We start from the raw sequence: 25,494 nt of genomic DNA on the forward strand, positions 1-25,494 counted from the left end.
TTGGGACTTCTCGCAAGACCTGGAACAGTGCCATTTCTCTTTGGCTGACTTCAGTGATCCCTTCCTACCTACTGTTTCTCTGGCTTCCTACCCCATGGAGATTCACTGTGGGGGACCCATCACTCTGTTAGATTCCTCTTGGGTAGAGCTTAAAACAGTTCCAGGCCGGTTCTTTCTTCTGTGTGACCCGTATACAGTTCAGAGGAAACAAGCATTCTTCACTGGGCAAGCTCTGGGGGTTTGGGCCAATCCCCATACAGCTCCTTCTGTTCTGGTGGTATAGGCCACTACAGCTTTTTCAGATGAAGATGGAACCTAGTCCATTTTCTTGCCAGTTGCTGAGAATATATCCAAGTTCTCCAAGTGGCACTCCTGAGGGTTCCTCTCACAACACTTAGAGTTAGAAGATAGCATGTAACACTTGAGCTGCCTAGGGTGCTGAAGACTCCAAACATGGTAATAGTTCTTTGCAAAACAAAAACAAAAAAACTTCCTTAAATCTCTTCCTGCAAATACAAAAATCAGCCAGGCATGGTGTCATGTACCTGTAGTCCCAGCTACTCAGGAGGCTGAGGCAGAATTGCTTGAACCCGAGAGGTGGAAGTTGCAGTGAGCCGAGATTGTGCCACTGCACTCCAACCTGGGTGACAGAGCAAGACTCTGTCCATCTCAAAAAAAAAAAAAAAAGAAAAATCTTTTCTTGGTGCTTTCTGACCTCTCTTTTTCCTTTTTTATTCTTTTTTATTTTATTTTATTTTATTTTTTGAGACAGGGTCTCACTCTGTCACCCAGGCTGGAATGCAGTGGCAGAATCTCGGCTCACTGCAACCTCCACCTCCCGGGTTCAAGTGATTCTTGTGCCTCGGCCTCCCAAATAACTGAGATTACAGGCGTGTGCCAACGCCCAGCTAATTTTGGTGTTTTTTGTCGGGATGGGGTTTTGCCATGTTGGCCAGGCTGATTTCAAACTCCTGAGCTCAAGTAATTCATCTGCATCGGCCTCCCGAAGTATTGGGATTACATGTGTGAGCCCCTGTGCCTGGTCTAACCTCTTTTTATGTCTTTGTTCTGGCTGAGTTTTCTAGAGTTATGAAATTGGTTAGATTTCATCTCCTTTGTAAATTCTGCATCTAGGGGCATGACTTTGGAATTTTACTTCTATTAGGCCTTGGTGTCTGAACAGAAATTTCAATTTTAATGTCGTGTAACAACAACAGCAATGTAATTATAACAAGTACAGCAACAGCAACAATAACAAATAATATTTATTGAGTGCTTAACTTGTTCCAGGCCCCTTACTTAATCCTCACAATAACTCTTTTAGGTTGGTACTATTATTTATAAAGGGCACACTAATGATGCTGGACTTTGATTGTTGGGCTGAGGAAGTTCATATTGCACAACACAGAAGTGCAGGCCTTGCTAATGGCATTTCAGCTGGCTATTTTCCCCTTCTTAAAGATATTTGTGTGGATCCTTGAGTCAGGCCTCAGAGCAATTGCTTTCCTCCAACAGGAGACGGTAACTCCGCCTAAGAAATGATCCAATTTCAGTAATTCCTGGGAGGCCATTGCTGTAATAAAGGCCATTCTTTATGATATAAAAGTCTCACCCTTTTCCCCTCTCCCTTAATGTTTCTAATTTGAGCCCCTCTGGTCCCTGTGGAGCTTTTAAATGCTTCAAGTGCAAACCTAGTGCCAAAGCAAGCCTGTCTGACTAGGGAGGCAGAGCCCTGCACTGTTGCCGAATATTGAACAAACATCCATGCAGCTTTGGCTCTCTCAGAAGTCCTTAGTCTGATGCTTTGTTTTGTTTTCTGGATGAGGGCAAGCGGTGCCATCACCTCCTGCCGAAAAGCCCTGGCTGCCCTCCCAACAAGGAGTTGTCACTTCAACTGAGGCTTTTTTTTTTTTTTTTTTTGGTGGCAGCAAAATAATACCCAGCAGGAATTTGGGAGGAGAAAAAAGAGAGTTCAGTTGGCAGGTTCTCAAATGAATGGGTTGTAGTGTCATTGGAACTGAATTGGGCTTGAAACCAGACATGATCCTATTTTGGAAGCATTGTTCAGAGGGATGGGAAATGTGAACAGAGGATAAGTCTCTTCAAAAATGTTCTTTTTCCTTGGCCTGTTAAAGACACCGTATTTTAACCTAACTCTCCCATTCACTTAATGGCAAGGGCCTACATAAAAACCTAGAGAGGGTCAGAGTAACTGGAAAAGTGCTCAGCTATTCATCTGTTGACCTTTTGATTAGAGCACTAATTTTACTTTGGGAAGAGGTTGTGTATTGACTACAATCATTTATTAGTTATTGTCCTTGTAATTTACCAATTCTGGCTCTTAGGTTCATCGATGCTTGGATAAGGCAGCACAGGGTATATATGTTTACTATATATTTAACAAATATTTAAAATATTTTTGAAAGCCTGCTGTGTACTGGTACTGTGTGAGTACTGTGTAAGATGGATATGGGATCAGCAAAACTGATGCTGTCTTTTCCTTCATGTAGTCTACAATCTCGAGACGTTAATAGGTGATACAGAGAACAGGATGCTTTGAGGGTCTGTAATATGAAATCTTAATAGGTCAGGTGCGGTGGCTCATGTCTATAATCCCAGCACTTTGGGAGGCTGAGGTGGGCAGATTACTTGAGCTCAGGAGTTCAAGACCAGCCTGGGCAACATGGCGAAACACTGTCTCTACCAAAAAATACAAAACAACAACAACAACAGCAACAAAATCAAAAAACAAAAAAACATTAGCCAGGTGTGGTGGCATGTGTCTGTGGTCCCAACTACTTGGGAGGCTGAGGTGGGGAGATTACTTAAGCCCAGGAGGCAGAGATTGCAGTGAGCTGAGATTGTGCCACTGACTTCAACCCAGGTGACAGAGTGAGACCCTGTGTGTGTGTGTGTGTATATATATATATATCTTAGTATACATTAGTGGCATGAGGAATTCAAGAAGGGCTTTTCTGAGGAATAGGCAGTTGAACTAAGACCTGAGGGATGAGTGGAAGTTAGCTTGGAAAATGCAGGGCTGGAGATGGGGTTGGGGAAAGAATTCTGTGCAGAGAGAAGAGCCTGTGACAGGATTGAGAGGGGCAGAGGGTATATGCAAGGAATTTAGCCATTGTAGCTGAACTAGGAGGAACAGAATAAGAGATCCAACTGGAGAGGCAGCATGTTGTCTAAATCTCACATTTTCTATGTGCCGTCTTAAGCGTTTTGGTCTTTAACCTAAGAGCAGTGAAGTGCAATGGAAGAATTTTAAGCAGGAGAAGAATATAACGTTTGCCTTTCGAATAGATGACTTTAACCACAGGTTAACGTTGAAACAGAAGCAATTGGCTTTTGCAATTGTAATGTCTACAGAGGAATAATTAATGGAATGGCTAATGGTGTTCCATCTTAACTCTCATCTAGATCATAACTTAGGCGTGACGCGTCTCTAAGAAAAGGGTCACTGTTAATACAAGTGCATGAGACTTCGAAATAAGTCCCTCTCCTTATTTTGGTCGTAGGTTTCAATGGGGTTGGACCAGATTATAGCCCTCCTTTGGCAAAATTAACCCTTAAATTCAGCTGTAAATTCTATACTGCTACTGTGGTGCAATTTTCAGCCAAGGTTGTGGGCTTTTACTGCACCAATAGGGATGATAGATTTAAAAAACTGAAGATTTATTGAACAGAAGCCGACTAGCAAAGATCTATAGATTATTGTGTTGTTAAATGGATAGTTATATCTTTAACCCAATGACTGTGAATGTTTGTTTGATCAAGGGGATTTTTACTCTTAGCATCAAGTTGTATTTCTTCTCAATGAAATTATGTGCATATAGCAAGGTGCTATGGGGATCATGCCATCTGTGTTTTAAAATATGAGATAACATGAGATAGTCATTTAAATGATGAATTGGTTATTAGAAAACTGGGATTGTGTGCTGAAAGGATCACTGACTCACTGTGTGACCTTGGAAAGTCATTTTCCTTCTTTGGGACACACTTTTCTCTTTTGTAAAATGTGAAGATTTGTACTAGATCAGCATAAAAATGTGTTCTTTCAATAGTTTTTGAAATCCATTATATGAAGAAAAGATGCCCCAGTCTATTTTTTTCTCCCTGGAGATGCATGATCTAAGTATATTGATGGTACATTTGATTCCACAATTTTTACATTACCTAATCCATCATACTTCCATATTCTTGTGTGGTTGGATCATTTCTCTGAAACTCAGTTTCCCCATCTGTAAACTAGGTCAAGAGCAGGGGTTGCCAAACTTTTTCTGAAAAGGGTAAGTTAGTTAATATTTTTAGGCTTTGTGATTATAGAGTCTTTGTTGTAACTACTCAATTCTGTCGTTGCGGTTTTTCACAATAAATAAATGAATGGGGTGGCTGTGTTCCAATAAAACTTTATTTACACAAGCTGGAAGGGGACTGGATTTGGCTCATGGGCCATAGTTTGTTGACCTAGGCCAGAGTGTGGGCTAATGAGTCCCTAGTGTCCTCATTGCTCTGACTCTCTCTTGACCTTCTCCCCGAATGGCTATTCTCTCCCAAGTTTGAAGTCATCTTTCCTCAAAACTGTCCCTCTGGTCTATGAAAAGTCATCATCATCTTCTTTTGAAAGGTCTGGATATAAGACTATCCTGTCTCTAGCTGCTGGGATGCCTTCCTTATACCCTTGTTTTGTTTGTCTTGGTAACTACCCTTCTTTAATCCCTGTGAAGGATTGGTTAACTGGAATTTTCCTTGTCTTCCTCCCTGAGAGCCTTTGATCTGATACTCACAAGCATTTGCTGACAGCCAGACAGAAAAGGTGGAGGCCAGATTCCAGGCCTGAGGGCCCAGAGAGTAATGAATGAAGGCTGCGTTTATTTGTATTTCTAATTGGCAAGTCCATTTCCAGATCAGCTGCATGTCACTACAAGCCGAGAACAAGAGCAAGAGACAACTCTCCTTTTTCTCCCCGACATCAGGGCTCAGGGCCCCTATTTCTACTGAGGCAGAAGCTTGCCTTGACATTACCAGGCTTCGTTGAAGCTGCCAGATGGATTAAGCTCCGTCTCTTAGTATAAAATTACCATGTTTTACCACTCAGATTACGCACTACACATCTGTGAGGATACCATTCACATAGTCTGTGATGTAAAAAGAACCCTCTTGGATGTACAAATCACTTTGCTTCTTCAAGGTTTTTGATATAGCCATAGAACCCTTTATTTTTATGAAATCTTGTATAGAAGGCCAGTCTATAAAAGAAATATAAGTGAAACTGCTCTGTTTGAAACAGAAATGAGAGTTTAGAGCCCTGCCTGCTCAGTTTCCCTCTTTTTCTATACAATCAATTGCTGTGGTGCTTCCTAGGATCCCTAGGATTCCTCAGAAGAGTTTTGGAGACTAGACTAGATCATGAGTATAGCTGTAGCCATTCAGAATTCTATAATCTCTCTCTCTGACTGAGTATCAAATACATCCCTCGCACCATGTTTGGCACTGAAAGTGGGTAGGAATGGAAGCCATGGCCGCTGGTCTCCAAGAGTTGATAATGTTGTTTTAGAGGTCAGCAGAAAATGGGAAGGGAAAATGAACTTAAATAAGATCTCATAAGTAGAAACACTTATTCAGAAAAGAAGGGCTGGGGCAATGAAGAATGATTCCCTAAAGACAGTAGCATTGGAATGGAGCATAGATAGATAGAAGAGATGTGGAGAGGCCGAGGGGAAAAGCAGCACAGAGTGAGCAAAGGCACAGAGGTGGGAAATACTGGTTTACAGATCAAGAGAGATGGCACAGAATGAAGCATGCATTAGATCTCAGTGTGCACATGAAGAAAGAGGCAGGAAAAGTGTGAACAAGGGAACAGGTAAGCACACACACAAAAAGGAGAAATCATGTCTTTTCCAGGCAGTCCTACCTCCTTCTTTTTCATTTGGTATTCATAACTGATTTCGTTGGTATTATTAACTCCATTTCTCAGAATTTATCATTGGAGTCACCGGGATATTGACATTTTCCTAAAGTTGCAGAGGTATTTTCAAGCAGAACTGAGATTTCAGATGAAGTTGGCTTGATCCAAAGCTTGTGTTTTCCATGTAATGTTGGGCTGCATGGAAAATATAGGACTAGATATAAATTTTAAAGGAAGGATATACTTTTTGTAGGTTGACAGACGACAGAAAGGAATTTTTGGTTGTCTAAAAATATCTTTGAATATTTATATCTTGCACAATTACTGAGTAACAATGTAGCCCAACTTACCAACTTTATTTATTTATTTGTTTTTCATTTATGTATTTATTTTGAGATGGAGTCTCACTCTCTTGTCCAGGTTGGTGTGCAGTGGCACAATCTCAGCTCACTGCAACCTCTGCTTCCTGGGTTCAAGTGATTCTCCTGCCTCAACCTCCCAAGTAGTTGAGATTATAGGTACATACCCCCATACTCGGCTTGTATTTTTAGTAGATATGGAGTTTAGCAATGTTGGCCAGGTTGGTCTTAAACTCTTGACCTCAGGTGGTCCACCTGCCTCGGCCTCCCAAAGTGCTGGGATTGCTGTGCCTGGCCCCAACTTTACATATGGGAAAAATGAGGGCCAGACAAAGCGAGTGGATATTTAATGTAAGTGGTAGGACAATACACCATTCTGGCCTTTGAACCCTCATTCTGGCAGTCTTTCCAAGGCATCATGAATAAATCACTCTGTCATCTTTTTACCTCTTCAATGGATACCAGCTTCTTAGCATCTGTATTTTGTGAGTTCAAGAGTCTGGCCTTTTGAGTAATCCTGAGTTTACCTTTCCCTTTTCCTGTTTTGTGCCTCTCCAGAGACCACAGAGCTGGGCAGCAAGAAGGAGCTCAAGTCCATGCCCTTCATCACCTACCTCTCAGGTTTACTAACAGCCCAGATGCTGTCGGATGACCAGCTCATTTCAGGTGTGGAGATTCGCTGTGAAGAGAAGGGACGCTGTCCATCTACCTGTCACCTTTGCCGCCGGCCAGGCAAGGAGCAGCTGAGCCCCACACCAGTGCTTCTGGAAATCAACCATGTGGTGCCACTTTATACCCTCATCCAAGACAACGGCACAAAGGAGGTAAGCTTCCCTGGCCCAGCCACTCAGTCAGACTTGACCAGCCCTCCTGCCTCCTGCCCTTGTGGACCGTTTGTCCAGGGGGATTGTCATCATGATCATCATCATATCATCATCATGGTGATTACCAACATTTATTGATTGCTTACCATGTTCTAAGTACTTACATAGTTTGACAATACTAGTTGTTATAAACAATAAACTCTTAAATCTCAGTGGCTTAATATAATCAAGGTTTTTGTTTGTTTGTGCAGCATCCCAAATAGATGTTTTTGATTGATGGGTGGCTTTATGAGAAGAGTGCAGGCTGGGTGTAGTGGTTCATGCCTGTAATCCCAACATTTTGGGAGGCCAATGTGGGTGGATCACTTGAGGTCAGGAGTTTGAGAGCAGCCTGGCCAACATGGTGAAACCCCATCTCTACTAAAAACACAAAAATTCGCCAGGTGTGGTGGCAGGCATCTGTAATCCCAGCTACTTTGGGAGGCTGAGGCAGGAGAATTGCTTGAACCTGGGAAGTGGAGGTTGCAGTGAGCTGAGATCGCGCCATTGCACTCTAGCCTGGGTAACAGATTGAGACTTGGTCTCAAAAAAAAAAAAAAAAAAGTAGTGCAGGGGCTCAACCTGTTCCTTGTGTGCTGCATTGACCTGATGCTTCCACAGTTACTGTGGAAGGAGAAAGAACAGGGAGGGTTGCACATCATAGGTTTAAATAGGCCAAGCCTGAAAGTGGCACGTGTCATTTTACCTCTCGTCCATTCCATTGATTAGAACTCAGCCATCATCCATACCTGTCTGAAATGAAGACAGGGAAATGGATTTTAGCTGTGTGCCTAGGAAAAGATAATGGGTTTGGCGAAAACCTAGCAGTGTCTACCTCAGTACAATACTTACGTTATCTCATTTACTCTGCCCTCCAGATCTGTGATTTACTTACATATATTCATTCGATTCATATGAAATTTCTGACATTTGGCCGTTTTTTACTTATAAAGTGGCAATTTCATATGGTTCATTTTAATGTCATACCCATTTTACAGCTGAGGAAACCTCAAAGATATTAAGTGATTTACTCAAAGTTAGTCTGCTCCAGAGTTTATATACTTAGCCTTGAAATTATTGCTCCTCTTTTCTCTTTGGTTCTCTCACTTTTAATTATAGAATGGCAGGGCTTGAGGGGACCATATGAATTATTGGTTCACTGGTTTGCAAACTTATCTTTATGGAACACTTTTTCCAAATGCAATCTTTCTTGAAACTCAATCCATAAAATCAGGAATAGTGATGCCACTAGTTCAATGAGGCAGAGGAAGGTAGATAAAGTATCTCCCATTTGATCCCCACTCCTCCCTCTACAACAGCTCCTAGACAGCCCTGGGCCTCCAGTGGTAGACCAGTGACTAAGTTGAGTGGAACTCTATGAATCCTGTGCCCCTCCCACAGCATCCTTCTTGGCTAAGTGCTGGAGGGTGTTAAGTGCTCATACAGAGGAAAGACAAGTTGTGGGAGTAAGGAGGTAGGGAAAGTGTCAGGTAGAGGACCTAAGGAAGAAAAGAACATTGTTTGTACAAAGACCAAAAGAAGTGTTCCATGACTAAGACCAAGGACGGAGGGAGAAACAAAATGAGTCCTGAGCATTTCCACAATATCATAAGCCAGATTGTAGAATTTCGACTCTATCCTGCGGGCTATGAGGTGATGATGATGCATGATTATTGGCACGAGGCTGTTGGGATTAGATTGTGTGGCAGAAGGAGGCCTCTGTAAAAAACCCAAATTCCCATCCATGGGACAGCAGTGAAATAAAGCGTAGGATATATATTCGATAGAATATACTACAAAAACCAAAATGAATGAGCTGTAGTGATACCTGTCAATATGAAATGAATGAGCATATTATTAACTGAAGAAAGTAAGTCCCCAATTTTTTTTTTTTTTGGAGACAGAGTTTTGCTCTTGTTGCCCAGGCTGGAGTGCAATGACGCAATCTCGGCTCACTGCATACCTCCACCTCCTGGGTTCAAGTGATTCTCCTGCCTCAGCCTCCCGAGTAGCCGGGATTACAGGTACCTGCCACCATGCCTAGCTAATTTTTTGTGTTTTTAGTAGAGATGGAGTTTCACCATGTTGGTCAGGCTGATCTTGAACTCCTAACCTCAGGTAATCCACCCACCTCGGCCTCCCAAAATGCTGGGATTACAGGTGTGAGCCACCATGCCTGGCCCCAAACATTTTATATGGCACAACACCCTTTCCTCCCTTCTTTAAGTTAAAGCACACCTACACTTCAAATATACTACCTTTTAGGAATAAATACAGATGCAATAAATGTGATTTAAAAAGGGAAACAAGGAAGTGATGAACATAAGAGTCAGGATGATGGTTATCTTGAGTCAGGAAAAGTAAGGTAATAGCATGAGGAAGCATATGTTACATGTAAGTAGTCAAGTTCCTAGCTGGTGGTTTTTTGTTTGTTTGTTTGAGACTGAGTCTCACCCTATCGCCCAGGCTGGAGTGCAGTGGCGCGATCTCAGCTCACTGCAACCTCCGCCTCCTGGGTTTGAACAATTCTCCTGCCTCAACCTCCTGAGTAGCTGGGATTACAAGCGCCCACCACCACGCCTGACTAATTTTTGTATTTTTAGTAGAGACAAGGTTTCACCATGTTGTCCAAGCTGATCTCGAACTTCTGACCTGAAGCAATCCACCTGCCTCAGACTCCCAAAGTGCTGGAATTACAGGTGTAAGCCACTGCGCCCAGCCCCTAGCTGGTGTTGTTGGTGGTAGATTTGTGGGAGTTCATTAAAGTTTAAAAAGTTTCTTAAAACTAACTAGGTAACTGAACAAATAAATAAAACCTACTCATGCATGGCTCAACAATGAGCTTCAGTCCTAAACTGAACATTGCAAATAATTTAATTCTGTGCATCAGAGGTCCCCAAACTAACACCAACAATAAAATACATATGTGTATGTCTCCACATGTCCAACTGCAGGGTCAGAATAGACTGTGAGAATGTAAGAGTAGAATCAAGGAGATCCATGAAGAGGCTGTTGCAGATTCCAGTAAATAATAAGAACAGGGCCAGGGGTAGTAGTTCATGCCTATAATTCTAGCACTTTGGGAGCCTGAGGTGAGAGGATAGCTTGAGTCTGGTGGGTTCAAGACCAGCCTGGACATTATAGGGAGACCCCCATTTATTAAAAAAAAAAAAAAATTAGAATAGAAAATTAGCAGGCCAGGTGTGGTGGCTCACGCCTGTAATCTTAGCACTTTGGGAGGCCAAGACAGGCTGATCATGATTCAGGACCAGCCTGGTCAACATGGTGAAACCCCATCTCTACTAAAAATGCAAAAATTAGTTGGGTGTGGTGGCATGCACCTATAATCCCAGCTACTCAGGAGGCTGAGGCAGGAGAATAGCTTGAATCCAGGAGGCAGAGGTTCCAGTGAGCCGAGATTGCACCGTTGCACTCCAGCGTGGGCGACAGAGTGAGACTCTGTCTCAAAAAAAAAGATAAAATAAAAATAAAGTAGCCTGGTGTGGTTGTGCACACCTGTCATCCCATCCACTCTGGAGACTGAGGTGGGAGGATCGCTTGAGCGCATCAAGCACTCAAGGAGGAGGTCAAAGCTTCAGTGAGCTGTGATTGTGCCACTGCACTTCAACCTGGGCAACCGAATGAGACAGTCTCCAAAACACAAATAAATAAAAATACTTAGTGGCTTGACTAGTGTTGTATCAGTGAGGATGTAGCTGTGTGTGACTGGCCATCTGGGATTTGGTGAATGAGCCTATGAATATCCCTGTTTACTGCTCTGTGAACTCGCCCCAGTGACGGCCTTTCTGGGCCACACTGTCTCATCTGCAATGTGACACACTACAAGCCAAGCCATGGGACTTTTGCAATGTGTTCTTGGCACATGCATAACAATAGATAGGCTGGTGGTGCCTTTCCTGTTTGTGCAGGAGCCAGATTCCCCTATGTCTGGATTCCATGCCAGGTTCTCTCAGCATCATTGAAATATTCAATTTACTGGAAATCCAGTGAGGTCTTTCTGAGGCCAATTAGTGGTGTGTGATCAGAGAATCCCAAGAGTGTGAAAGTGGTCACTAGATGTCACTGTTCTCCATGCAGGAGACCTGTGGAGCTGGAAGTGCTGGTCATTCATTCGTTAAGTATCTTTGTGCCTCCACTGTATGCTAAGACTGCGTTATACCCTGAAGAGTGAACAGTATGACAAGTGGATATGGTCTTTATCTTTATGGAGTTCACAGACTTATGGAGAAGACATTATTAATGAAACAATCACATGAATAAATAGAGTTAAGACTGTACAGAGTACTAGGCTGGTGGGTTGCAAGCGTGTATCAAGGGGCCTTGTGCAGAGAAGGCTTTCCTGAGGAAGTGACATATAAAGTGAGCTTTTGGGGGCCAAGTGCGTAAAATGAATGTGGAAGTCTGGGGTTTCAGAAAGGAAGAGGAGAATGAGAACATTGCTGGTAGAATGCCCAACTTCTGCAAAGACCTGAAGAATGAGCAAATGTGACCCATTTCAGAAATAGAATGAAAACCAGTGTAGCTGGAGCTGAGACTGGGAGAAAACTCCATGGACAATGCTGAAGAGAAGTCAGGCAGAACTGCACAACATGTGGTGAGAAGCTTAGCCCCAGGGCAGTGGGGAAGCCAGGATAAGTTAGAACAGACGGACAGGCATGGGCACTGTCTTCTCACTTCCACTCTCTTTTCCTCTTAGTGATCCTTGCAAAGAAAGGTTAGAGCTGAAAGACTGTAGGTGGCTTCCTCCAAGCCTCCAGTTTCTTCTCTCCCTTACCAAACACAAATGAAAGGCCTATTTAAAGTGTCATGGCAGCCTAAGGGATGGAGTGCCTTAGGCGTTTCCAAGGGAGCCAGGTTGCAGTGGGAATGAGTGGGATAGGCCCACTGCAGGTCTGGAAATGATCCTGGAGGAAGGGAATATGGCCACAAAACAAATCTGGTGGGAAGAAAAAGCAGCTACTCTCATTTTGTTTATCATTTGTTTCTCCAACTCTGCCTCAAACTCCCATCACCCTTCCTCCCATCACTTTTCCATCTTTCTAACATCTCTACAGGTCACATGGATACAAGAGAACACTAAAGAGCCCTGACCTATAGTTGAGGGGCCTGGGCTTTCACACTGAGTCATAGCAAGTTCTTTTCCCTTTCTGGGGCTTTCTTTTCCTACTTCAAAAAACAAAATACAAACAAACAAAAAACAACAAAAAAAGATAAGTTGAGTCAGTTTCTTTCTGAGTTTCCTACAAGACACTCTATTTACATGGAAGCAGATAGTACAGGTTCTTTGCTCCACCACCTTGTGTTGGGATCTTTCCTCAATTCCCATTCACGGTGTGATGCTGAATGGTGTCTTCATACCTTAGTTTCCACATTTGTAAAATGTGGTCTCACAATCCCTACTTCATGGGAATCAAAAGCGATAATGAATGCATAATGTCCAGGAAGAAATCACTTAACAGACGAATGTTATCTATGATAGTGATAAAAATAATGTTTATTTAAAATGGCTCTTTTCTTTTTCTATGTTTCCTTTGGTAACTCCTCTTCTAGGTAGTACTTGAAAACTTTGCTGGTGCCTAAAGTGCTGGGGACATGACATTTTAGAAGAGGATTCATATTTTTTATGGGAGAGGCCATTGGCTAACCCAAAAGGGCACTTTACAAATGGAGGGATCTCAGGGGCATTTTCTCACTTTATAAACATTGCTGGAACTCATACTGTGTTGACAATGAATATCATAGCTCATTCTAATGCAGAGTGGAAGTTCTTCTGTATGAGAACCCCTGACCTCTGGAGTAGAAGCTCTGAGTAAAATCCTGAACCCCATTTTATGGCACAGTTAGGTCCTAACAGGGAGAGAATATGACATGCCTGAGGTTTGTGGGGTATTTTTGTCCTCTGATTCTGGACCAAGGTATTCTCGATGGCCTTGGGGACTGCTGGACACTAGCTCCTTGGGTAGTTGGGGTCTCCTTAGGTACACTCCAGTGAATGCATGGGAAAAGATGATGCCTTCTGCCGAAGCTGGAAACGAGCCCTTGATTATACTTTGTGCTGTTGTTTTGAACAAGAGAAGGAGAAAAAAAACTCTTTATGATGGAGAATTTGATTAATGCATAAATCTCCTCCCTCCACCTGTTAAATGGCTCTTACACGGCCCAAAGCCACAGAGGTTGGCTCAGCACAACTGGTGCTTAAATGTACAAGACTTCGTGCGGTTGTTAACTTAGCTTCTGGGTGAAAGAGAGTCTTCCAAGTGGAGGAGGCAGAGGAGTGGCATAGCGAAGAGCCAGACAGAGTTGGATTTGAATCCCTTCTCTGCCATTTACTGTCTATGTGACCTGACTTTTACTCATTTGTAAAGTAGGCAATCTAGTGTTTATCCCTTTTCATCTCAGGGTTGGGAGTTTTCTTTGGGAAAACAGAGACACTAGGAATCTAACTAGGCTCTGTCCTTGATTATTATATGACATTGGACATGCTTCTACTGTCTAGGTCTCCTTTTCTTTATCTGTATGATGAGAAAAGCAGGCTAACTTCATCCAAGGTCCCCTTTGGCACTTTGATAATGTCAGCTCTAACTTCTACCCAGAATATAAAGCAAATCTTTTGAGGTTGGAAGAGCCGTCCTGTGACCCAAAATTTGTTTCCCATTCAGAGACAATGCCAATTTTACTCCTTAAATTTGATACTGGAAGGAGAAAGATAGACATATCTTGCACTCCATCCCAGTGGCATACAATGACGTAGCATTTATGAGCAGATAGGGCTATTAAAATCATATCCTGTTTATTTTACAAATCAACCTCTTTATTTTACAGATAGTAAAACTAAGAACAGAGCTGAGGACTGATGTTTTTTCAGATCACATAGCCAAGGCTGAATTTGAAGTAAGACGTGACTTCCACCCTTCGAAATATCCTTTATTTTTCCAAGGCTCAGTTTTCTCATCTGGGAAATGGGTGGTAGAAACTTTCCCCACAGATGTCTGTAGAAAAATTAAGAGACTTCTAGCATTTTGAAGGATGTAAAATACTCTGTAGATCTGAGTGGTTCTTTCTAGCCCTCGGGTTTTCTGACTTCCAATCCTGTGAGCATTTTCTGTTCATGCTGCCTTGGGAAGAGTCATGTGTAATTCTGGTCTTGTGGTTGTCTGACCTTCCAGCAGATCCTTTCTCTCTGCCAGAAAAGCTTGTTTGTTTCATTTCCACTTTTTGGCTCAAACTGAGAAGAGAATTCCAAATAACTACTCTTTGAAGAGAAATTAACAGCCAAGTCTTACTTCCTCCCCCAGTTATTACCAATACCCACCGTCACTACAACCATGACCACTACCACCATCACTACGCTACAGCACTAGTATCACTACCAGCATCACCCTCACTCTAGCCCCGTTACTGCGATTATCTTGCATTGGTTGCCTACTGTGTGCCAGATGCTGTGTTAGAAAATATGCTATAGAGAGGAACGAGACACAGACTGTGCCTTCAAGGAGCACACAGTCTAGTGACAAGAACACATATGCTACTATAATTACTTACATATGCTACACAAATGCATGATTTATTTTTGAATAGTGCAATAGACATTCCAACAGTGTTAGAATAGAGAAAGAAACTCTGAGAGGGAGAATCTGGAAACAATTCTTGAAGAAGGGAAGGTGGATATGGGCACATAGTAGAACTGCAAAGCAAGTTTTTTGATGATGATGAAGACAATAATATCCACCAGATACATATATATGTACTATGTGCCAAAAGCTGTGCTAAGGACTTTACATGCTTTATCTAATTTAATCATCCAACAACTTATGAGGGAAGTACAATTATTATCCTTATCTAACAGATAAGGAGATGGAACCCCAGAGAAGCTTGAACCCAGGTCTGTAAGATTTCAAAGCTAGGCTCGACCAGAGTTGGAAAACTATCGCCCATGGGCCACATCCAGCCTGCTTCCTATTTTTATAAATCAAGTCTATGAAACATAGCCACATACATTGATTTACATATCATCTATAACTGCTTTCCTGCTGCAACACCAGAGTTAAGTAGTAGCTACAGAAAATAGTATGGGGTGCAAAGCTCAAAGTGTTTACTTTCTAGTCCTTTACAGGAAAAGGTTTGCCAAACCCCGGTCTAGACTAAGCAATATTGGAAAACCAGGGGACAGAAAAATGTGTTAATACTATGTGCCGAGCATGTAGAATAGAAGAATAGAAGAGTAAAACTTGACAATTATCGAGTGCCAACTATGTGCCTGGCATTTTAAAAAGTGCTTCATGTGTATTAATATATGTTCTCTTACTCTGTCCCCCTACAACATATTTGAAGTATTCACTAGTATGCTTACTTTACAAATTAAAAAACAAAACCTGAGACTTCAGAGAGGTAAATAATTTACCTGAGATAACATACCTAGTGAGTTGTGGGGTGAGAATTCAAACCCAGGATGTCTGAGTCCAAAACTTTTGTGTTCAGTCAGCCATTCTTGCAACAGGCCTGAAAGCTTAGGTAGAAATAAAACTGGAAAAGGGATAGGCAGAAGGCTGCATTGTGGGCAACTTTGAATGCCATGTTGTAAAATTTAGGTGCTGTGCAAACCATATGGCGTCTTTCAAGATTGTAGGTCAAGGGAGAGATATAACTAGATTTGAGTCGTAGAGTAGCAACTGTAGTAACATTAGAAGATGAATCGCAGGGACTAGGACCAATTTTATGGCAAGGGTTGTTAACTTGGCATTTGGGGATCCTTGACTTTATAGGATCTTTGGATGTTCATCCCTAGAAAGGTTTTGCAGAATTATACATTACTTGTATTTTTCTCCTGGAGAATAGATCCATATTTTGACTCAAATGTTGTAGAATACTAAACTAAGATGGTTAATGTCAGTTAGATGGGGGGTATATGTATGAGATGGCTGAAGAGTGAGAATTCCATTTACATCATTTGAACAAGTATTGACTAAGGGGCTCCTATTGGCCAGACACTGTTCTGGGTACTTGGGATACCTCAAGGAGCAAAGCAGGCATTATAGCCTCACAGTCTAGGAAATGAATTTCTACTGGAGTGTGTGTGAGAGAGCCATGAAATAAGCAATCAGCACAGTAAATAATATAGTACATTAAAAAGTACAGAAAAAAGGTAGAGCAGAATAAGGGAGGTCAAGAGTGCCTAGTGAGTGTGGAGTTTTGGATCTCAGAGTGTCTCAGTGGATCAAAATCACTTAAGGTGAGAATGGGGGAAGTGTTTGTTTAAAATGGAGTTTCCTGGTCTCTTCCTGCTGATTATGGTTTTTTTTTTTTTTTTTTTTTTTTTTTTTGTGGGTTGGGAGTCTTCATTTTCCCAACCTCCCCAGGTAATTGTGGTACAAAATGAGCTTGAGAACCACTGCCCAAAACCTGGTTCATATGTCATTTTCAGTTTGAAATTCCTTCAGGGAATTCCTTGTTTAGGGATTAAGAAAGTCAAGTACTTCCTATAATCTAGCTTAAACCTTCTCTGCTATTGTGGGTCACTTCCTTTCTATCTTAGTGCATTCTGAGAAGGAGGTGAACTAGCCAAGAATCAGACTGTCAGGCAATCCTTGGCAACAGGGAAGATCAAAGAAAAGAGGGAGAAATAATCCACATATTACTCAACACACTCATGGTCAATTACAAAAGAGGAACTTAATACTTGGCTTGCCTACCTGCAAAACTGGAAAACATAGCTCTTTCATGGGACCTGAAGACTACCAGATTCAATAATAAATGTGAGAGATACAGTTTTAGCAAATGCAAACATTTTGCATGTCAGAGAAGAGAATTTTTTTTTTCCCATGGGACATTGAATTAGTTATTACATGCAATAAGAAAAGAGAATGGCAGAAAAGCTTTCCCTTGTCCTTTTAATAATAACAAACATTTACCAAGCACTTCCATGGTGCCAGGAGCTTAGCTAAAGCACTTTATGTACTTGGCTCACTGAACCCACTCATCAACTCCACATGGTGGGTGCTATTATTATCCGTTTTTCCCTAGCGTGAAAACTGAGGCATGGAGAAGCTAAATCACTTGTTTCAAGGTCTTACAAATAGGAACTTGTAGAACCAGGATTTGACCTGGGCACCTGAGCTGCTTCTCACTTTCCTTTCTACTAGCTACTCTTCTTCAACTTTTAAATAAAGTTAAAGTCTAATGCATACTAAAGACAATGTCCTGTCTCTTCATTTCTTAACTTAATGGCCAAAACTTTTGAAAAAGCAGGCATCTTTGTCTACATTGATTCACCTCGATTCATTCTAGGGTTGGCTTCTACCATACAATAAAAGTACAGTAACTTCTCATTTGTAACCCTTGCAGACCACTCTACTACATTTGCCATGAATTGCCTTCCCTTTCTTCTGACAGTATTTTCTATTTCCATTTTGGAAATCCTGAAACCAAGGAATCATCTTTGATAACTCTCTTTCCTTTCCACTTGCACCCATTCCCCACAAAATACAACCCATTCCAAGTCCTGTAGATTTATCTCCTTAAGAATTTCTCTAATACATTCACTTTTTCCCAAACTGATCCAAATCTTGCCTTTACTATTTCAGTAGTCTCTTGTCTAATAACAACCCCTACCTCTTTTTAATCAATCCACTTCTTTGCAGCCAGAGTGATATTTTCAAAACTAAAACCTGCTCACATCACTTTCCTGATTAAAACCATTTATCGACCTCCAGTTGCTCTTGAGATAAAAACCAAAGTCCTTGTCATGGTGCACAGGGGCTGCTTGGGCGGAAACCTTCTAATTTCTTAAAACTCATCTTGTCTTCTTACTTCTCTTGCTTTCTGTGCTCTAGCCATAGTAATCTTCTTCTAGTTTTTGCTAACACTGTGGTCTGTCCTGCCAAAGAGACTTTGCACATGCTATTCCCTGCAGTTGGAATGTACTTCTCCCCTTTTCTTCTTTCCACTGAGTGAACTGTTACTCATTTATCAGATTGCCAAGATTTCCAAATTTGATAAGATCCTCCTTGTTTATTTGTTCGCTTACTTTCTTGGGTCTCTTTGTCTTTCTTCCATAGCAGTTATCACACTTTCTAATTATACTTTTACTTTTTGAAACTGATTGATGCCTGTGTCTCTTCCTCTTCCAAATTGTATTATTTCATTTTATGGTCGTAATAGAGTTTATGAGGAAGAAACAGCGGATAAACTCAGAAATGGAAGGGATTACAGAAGTATCCAATCCAACCCTAGTCTATTTCTCAATTCCTTTCTTTCGCACCTTGCAACAAGTTGTGGAGACTGTGTTTGAACATTCCCAGTTTTCAAATGGCTTGCTCAGTGACACCTAAGCATTTGGTTTCCCTCACTGAGAGAAATCCTTTTTTATATTGAGTCAAAATATTTTCCTATACATTAGGGGGTAAACTTCATGAAACCAGGTACTACACCAACTTTTAGTGAACCTTATACTCACAGCTTATAGTAAACTGCCTGATGCATAGTAGAAATTCAATAAATACACTTAAAATGAAAATACATGATTGAATGAATGAGTGAAAAAAGGTCACCAGCTTGCATTGGCATGCTTTCACATACACTGGCTCCTTTCAATAGAAGCATGAAGGTAGCACTGTTTATCTTCATTTTATAGATAAGGAAACTGAGACTCGGAGAGTGTAGTCAGCCATTATCGAAAGCCCCATAAGACTAGCAAATATAAGAGCCAGGGCTGGAATCCTTTTTCCAGCTGTCCAATGTCTACTTATTTATCACACCACCATCATTTATCTGAGGGTGTCATCAAAGACTGCCCCAGCCACGGCAGTGCTGGGCTTCCAGGAAGAGGGATCTGCAGGCTCCATCCCTCTTGGCGCTTAACCCTGTTCACAGGGAGCTCTTCTTGGGTCGTTAGGCAACTTCAGTCAACAGTGATGCTAAGGGCCTGGAGAGAATTCACAAACAACTCAACTCTCTCTCTCTTTCTATTTCTTCCTAATCTAAGAAGAAAAAAAAAGTCATTCCAGATGTGTCTCACAATTCACCAGGCATATGCAGTTGAAAGCAGCATGAGTTTGTATCATTACACAGATGGTCAGTCTGTGCAGTGCCTTCTCTGGGCGACAGACTTACATCATGCCTAGCATCTCTGAGCAAAAGGATTCCAGGCTATAAATTCATATCCTGAGAGGAGAGGAAGACCACAAAGAATGTGGATTCTCCTTGGATCATGTGTTTCTTTTCATTTTTAGCTTCATCTCCAAATTATCCCATTTAGGGGAGCACTGTTAAATCCCAGAATCTGCTACCCACTCCAAAATCAACTTAGTTCAGAAAAGCATAACATATGCAAAGGTAGAGAGAATATAATAATGAACTGCCATGTACCTATCATCTTCTAGTTTTAGTAGTCATTAATCATGCCAAACCTGTGTTACCTCCTCTCACATCTGCTTCTACACTGACCTGGTAATTTTGAAACACATCTCAAACATGAGATAATTTCATGTGTAAATGTTAAAGTCCTTATCTCTTAAAGATAAACACTCAAAAGATAACCGTAATACCCTATCCAGGATTCCCAAATGAACAATAATTTCTCTATATTATCAAACATCCCGTTATTGTTCATGTTTACCGAATTGTCTTATATCTTTGGTACCTGTTTGCTTTTTCAAATCAGAAACTAAATAAGATCCAAATGTTGTAGTTGGCTGATAAGCGAGTCTCTTCTAACCTATCTGTCTCTCTTTTTATTCCTTGGGATATTTTATGGATAAAACCTGGGTTGTTGGTGCTGCAGAGTTCCCCACAACCTGGATTTTGCTGATTGCATTCCCATGGTGTTATTTAATGTCCTCATCTAGCCTTGTATTTCTTGTAAATGTGTAGTTAGTTCTAGAGGCTCAATCAGGCTAGATTTTTTTTTTTTTTTTTTTTTTGGCAATTCCTCACAGCCAGTATTGAAAAACCTGTAGACAAAGGTGGTCTATTTGAAAAACTTGAGCTTTTTACTCTAGTAGTTGAAAGGTTGTCTTTCATCTGGTCACATCTTTCATCAAGCCCTAGTTATTTCCTTTCTCCTATGTTAGTTACTTGTGGCAATGTTCTTTGAGCCTTAATTCCCTCACCTATGTTTACTAACTAGAGTTTACTAATAATTCCTAATATCTGAGAGTACTGTATTGCATGAGATGGGTATTAACATGTTTAGCTTTGTGCTGGTGCCTAATAAGTGCTGAGTAAAGACAAATTCTTATCATATTTTTGCTACTTTCTGCTTTTCCTCTTGTTCCTCCTTCTCTACATTTCATTGGTTTTTTTTTTTTTTTTTTTTTTTTTTTTTTTTTTATCACAACAGTGCCTACGAGAAGAAAGGAATAGAAGGGATTATACAGGCATCTAGGCCGATCTTTATGTATTACTTGATTCTTTTCTCCTATAACCTGCAAGAGCTTCTTTTTTAATTCTCCTGGAATGGTTTGCTGAGTGACCTACTAAGCATCCTGTTCCACCACTACTAGAACATCCTTCTTTATGTATGTATGTATTTTTTTGAGACCAGGTCTCACTCTGTCACCTGGTCTCAAAAAAATACATACATACATAAAGAGGCTGGAGTGCAGTGGAACAATCATTGCTCGCTGTAGCCTTGATCTCCCTGGCTCAAGCGATCTTCCAACCTCAGCCTCTCAAGTAGCTGGGACTATAGGCACATGCCACCATGCTTGGATAATTTTTGTATATTTTGTAGAAATGGAGTTTTGCCATGTTTCCCAGGCTTGTCTTGAACTGCTGGGCTCAAGTAATCTGCTAGCCTTGACCTCCAAAACTGCTGGGATTATAGGCATGTACTACCATGCCCAGCCCCTTCTTTATATTGAATCAAAGTATTTTTCTATACATTTCTTGTCCTTCTAGTTTCTAATTCTGTTTATCAATGCTCTACTGAGCAGGTTTTAACTATTGATTTACTAGACAGAGCATATGTTTTGAAAGCAAGAGATGAGGGTTTATATACTACTTTTGTCTCAAAAAAATACTGTATGCCTTTTGGGATGTTACTTACATTCTTTTGTTTTACCATCAGTAAAATGAGATTAATAATATCTACCTTATAGAATTGTTTCGCAAAAGTTCATGTAAGGTGCTTAGCAACACTGCCTTGCACTAGAAAAAGCTCAATAAAAGTTAATCCTCTCTCCAATTCTAAGTGACAGTCTTTCAGGTATTTGAAGGTATTTTAGGTCTCAGTTGATTTTTTTTCTTCTCTCCTGGAAATCATTCCCAGTTCCCTCAACAGTTTTTCATCACATGGGTCTGAATCTTGATGTAGACTCTGCCTTAGTCCATTTCTGCTGACAGAATACTTGAGACTGGGTAATTTATAAGGAAGTTTATTTTCTCACGGTTCTGGAGGCTGGGAGGTCCAAGATGAAGGTGCTGGCAGGATTGGTGTCTGGTGAGGGTTGCTCTCTACTTCCAAGATGGCACCTTAGTACTTCAGGCTTGGGAGGAGAGGAACACTGTGTCCTTACATGGCAGAAAGGACTGAAGGGCAGGGCAAAAGAGCACTCACTTTAACCTTGAGCCCTTTTAGAAAGATAATACTTCTATTTATAAGGGTGGAGCCCTCATGACTTAATAACCTCCCGGAGACCACTCCTCTTAATACTGTTGCATTAACATGAACATGAATTTTGGGGGAGATATCATGATTTAATCCACAGCCAACTCAGTCTTACCCAGACCATACTGATTATAGGGCTTTGAAAGAACTCCAGTATGTCTAAGTACATCTTTTTTGTTTGTTTGTTTGTTTGTTTTGAGATGAAGTCTCACTCTGTTGCCCAGGCTGGAGTGTGCAATCTCAGCTCACTGCAACCTCCACTTCCAAGGTTCAAACGATTTTCCTGCCTCAGCCTCTCAAGTAGCTGGGAGCTGGGATTACAGGTACCCACCACGTCTGGCTAATGTTTGTATTTTTAATAGAGATGGAGTTTCACCATGTTGGCCAGGCTAGTCTCGATCTCCTGACCTCAGGTGATCCACCTGCATCAACCTCCCAAAGTGCTGGGATTATAGGCATGAGCCACTGCACCCACCAAGTTTAAGTGCATTTTAATGTGTGGTATGTGATTTATGAAGAAAAAAGTTAGAAAGCACAGAGACTATTACTGTTGCCTTAGAGTTAAGGATGGATCAAGTATCTTACTTCCAGACTTTTAGACTTCTCCTGGGTCACAGTAGCTTCTATATTTAGTACCATACACATAGTAGGTATTTAAAACATAACTTTTGAGTAGCTGAAGGAGACAGAAGCTCAGAAGGAGAAATATCAGTATTACATAGCAGTGAGTTATGGAGCTAAGACTTAAACCTATGTTTGTCAGGTTCCATAGCTTGTGTTCTCAGCATGCAAAGAATAGAGCCTTTTTCATTACTGGCTTTTTCCACTACACTTTGGCATGGGCAAGCCTGTTCTATCATCAGATAGGCTTTCTTGGATTCTAGAGTTTCTTCTATCATTTACCACTTCATCTTTCTTTGACAATAAAACTTGTTGCTCCGTTCTCACTTCTTATTTCTCAGCCCTTTGGAAACTGGGTTTTGCTCTACCATCTAATCAAAGTTTTTGTCTCAAAACTCAATAAAAACCATCTATTAGCTCAATTCAAAGCCCTTTTCTTAATGCTATTTCAGAGATCATACATCCACAATCAAAAGAGCTTGGACTTGGCTTCTTCAACTTTAGTTTGCTCAACCTGGATCTTTTTCAGAAATTATTGCTTGTCTTCCAAAAATCAGAGGAAACGCCAGGCAACTGAAGCATAACATAGCAGGTGCTTGAGGTAGTGTAGTATATGTTAGTGAAGCTCTTCTCATCCCTCTACAGTGCTTCCTGGTGATTGTTTCTCACATATGCAGGTACTCATTTTGAATAGAGCTGGAGATATATAGGTATAGATAACATATAGGTATATAGATATCGGTATAAATATAGATAGATTTATTTGCTTATTTTTATGTGTCAGGAGAGCATTAATTACATTTAAAGCGAACAGACTTACCAGTGAGATTTTGATATTTTAGAGGTTTTAGTGAGGTGTCATAGAGAGAACCATGATTTAAACAGTCAACCAGATTTACATTTAAATTTCTTATTCCATGCTTACCTGTTGGATGGCATTGTACATTCAACTTAGCTTATTTGAGCTCCATTTTCTTAGATGTAAGATGGGAGTAATATGAGCACCTACTTTATAGGGTGGCTCTGAATGTTATGTAAGATGACAGATGTAAAGAAAAGTCAGTACATGCATTAGATAGACTTAGGTTTAAACTCCCATTTTGCCATGTACTACGGATATATAACTTAATTACTCATAACCTCAATGGAAGTAATAATAGTATTTAACTGTTAAATAAGACTATGCATGTAAAGCACTTAGCAATAGCTAGTATAATTAAACACTTGATCAATATTAGTTGTAGCTTCTTCTCGCTTCCTTTTTTTTCTTCTTAGTTTTCCCCGACTTCTCTCTCTTTTTCTCCCACTATCCTCTTCTCTTGCTTCTTATTAAAGGATCCAGCACAGAGTAGGCATATAACCAACAGTAATTGTCTTACTCTTAGAGATTCACTGATTCAAAAATCAAAAGGGCAATCAGTTCATAGAGACAAGGAAAGTTGTACTTCCCCAAAGGCAAAGATAATATCTCTGTTAGCTTGTTCCAGTGCCATATTGTTTTTTCAATAGAAAATATTACAAAGAATAAAAATAATTCCGAGTGAGTGTAGATGTGCCCAGAGTCTCTTTTGTCTGTAAATAAGCATGTCTAACAACTGTTAAAAAATTATTTTGCTTATTAAGTTACTTTCTTTCATCTAGAGAATACCCAAGTTCAGGGCCTAGTCAATATTTGTTTAATTATCAAATGTATAAGGATTTTGGTATAGATCTGACATTATTTTAGGCACTTTATACATGATCCTTGTACATTTCTAAATGAGATAGATCTTAGTATGTACCCATTTTATACAGGCAGAAAGTGAAGCATAGAGAATTGAAGACGATTCTATCGGTTTGCTTAGTGATAGCACTGGGATTTGAACCCTGGAGTCTGGTTCCAGTGACCATGCTCCTAACCTCAATGTTCTGCCATCCCTCCATCATGTGTAACATCCTTTCCAGTGTTAAATGATCTAGACTTTTCAGAATCTCATTTGCCATGATAGAAATATGACTACATTAAAGCTGATAAGAATCTATCACTTCCAAGCTTCCTCAGCCAAATGTAAAAGGCTCCCTATCAAAGGCCAAGGTAAACTCAGAATGGGTCTAGCTAGACTAAGCATGTCCCCTCCTGTCCTGTGACCTTTATTTTCCTGCCCCCACTCATCATCCCATAGAAGCCCCACCAGCAGGAGAGGCTTCCTCCCTCAGATGCCTCCTTAGGGACAATGGGCGTACTGGAAAAATGAAATCATCAGTGGCCACAGAAGAGAAATTGTGTAATTCTTTACTTAGGAACTTGCCATTAACTTAAGCTAGCATTTAGAGATGCAAACTCCACAATCTTGGACAAATCCTTCACTTGAAACTTTCCCACCCGCCTCTCATCTCCAGATGTTCTCACCACAGGAAAGAGGAGTTAACTATCTATCAAAGGACATCAGGCTTAGAAGACAGGTCTTGTCTCTTGGATGGGACTGGAATCCTCAGCTAAAGATTTCCTTTAGGAAAAGTATGTGAGTTCCAGCCAGGTTTCCCCTTCCAGGACTGGGCAGTCCAGGAGCAACGCCTTGTAGGACACAGGCTGAAAAGGGGAACCATCCTCTGAAGAACTTAAATTTGTGTAAGACTAACAAACCCTTGACAGTTCAAGGTCACAGAGCAATGTGCCTTGGGAAGATGACATGATTAGATGGATGAGGCTACTGATATGGCTGTGTCTTCTCCCTGGAGTTATAACCGATGTTGCCTATTGCTCATAATTGGTCTGCTATTCATCACTTTCACAATTGCTCTCAGCTCCGTGACAGGCAGGACAAATGATTTGGAGATAGTTTAGAACAATGTAAGCACAATCTACTGCCCCAGTGACTGAGCAGGTCTACTAAGATCATATAGATCACACACTCAAACAGCTCCCTGTCTTCTTTCCTCAGACTTTATTACTCATTCACGCAATAGTCATTCATGCAACAAACTTTTATGGAGTACCTACTTTGGGTCATGCCTTGTGCAAGGAATTTCTGATAAAATAAGGCAAATAACTCATAGTCCAGTAGGGAGGATGGACATATAGATAAATAATTCCATAAAATGTGGTAAGTTCACTAAGAGATGTGTTGTCAA

At 40.9% G+C, this 25,494-nt stretch overlaps 1 protein-coding gene across 3 annotated transcripts in view; it reads left to right on the plus strand.

The window, feature by feature from the left end:
• Positions 1-25,494, plus strand: part of ASTN2 (astrotactin 2) — a 1,009,693-nt gene that overhangs the window by 781,614 nt on the left and 202,585 nt on the right. For all 3 annotated transcript variants that reach the window (XM_033237645.1, XM_033237646.1, XM_033237647.1), the window contains one exon: positions 6,832-7,097. In XM_033237645.1, the coding sequence (XP_033093536.1) occupies positions 6,832-7,097 (266 nt within the window). The remainder of the gene's footprint in view (positions 1-6,831; positions 7,098-25,494) is intronic.

This window comes from Trachypithecus francoisi, unplaced genomic scaffold (genome assembly GCF_009764315.1).
Source record: "Trachypithecus francoisi isolate TF-2019V2 unplaced genomic scaffold, Tfra_2.0 Lachesis_group16, whole genome shotgun sequence".
Taxonomy (NCBI): Eukaryota; Metazoa; Chordata; class Mammalia; order Primates; family Cercopithecidae; genus Trachypithecus; species Trachypithecus francoisi.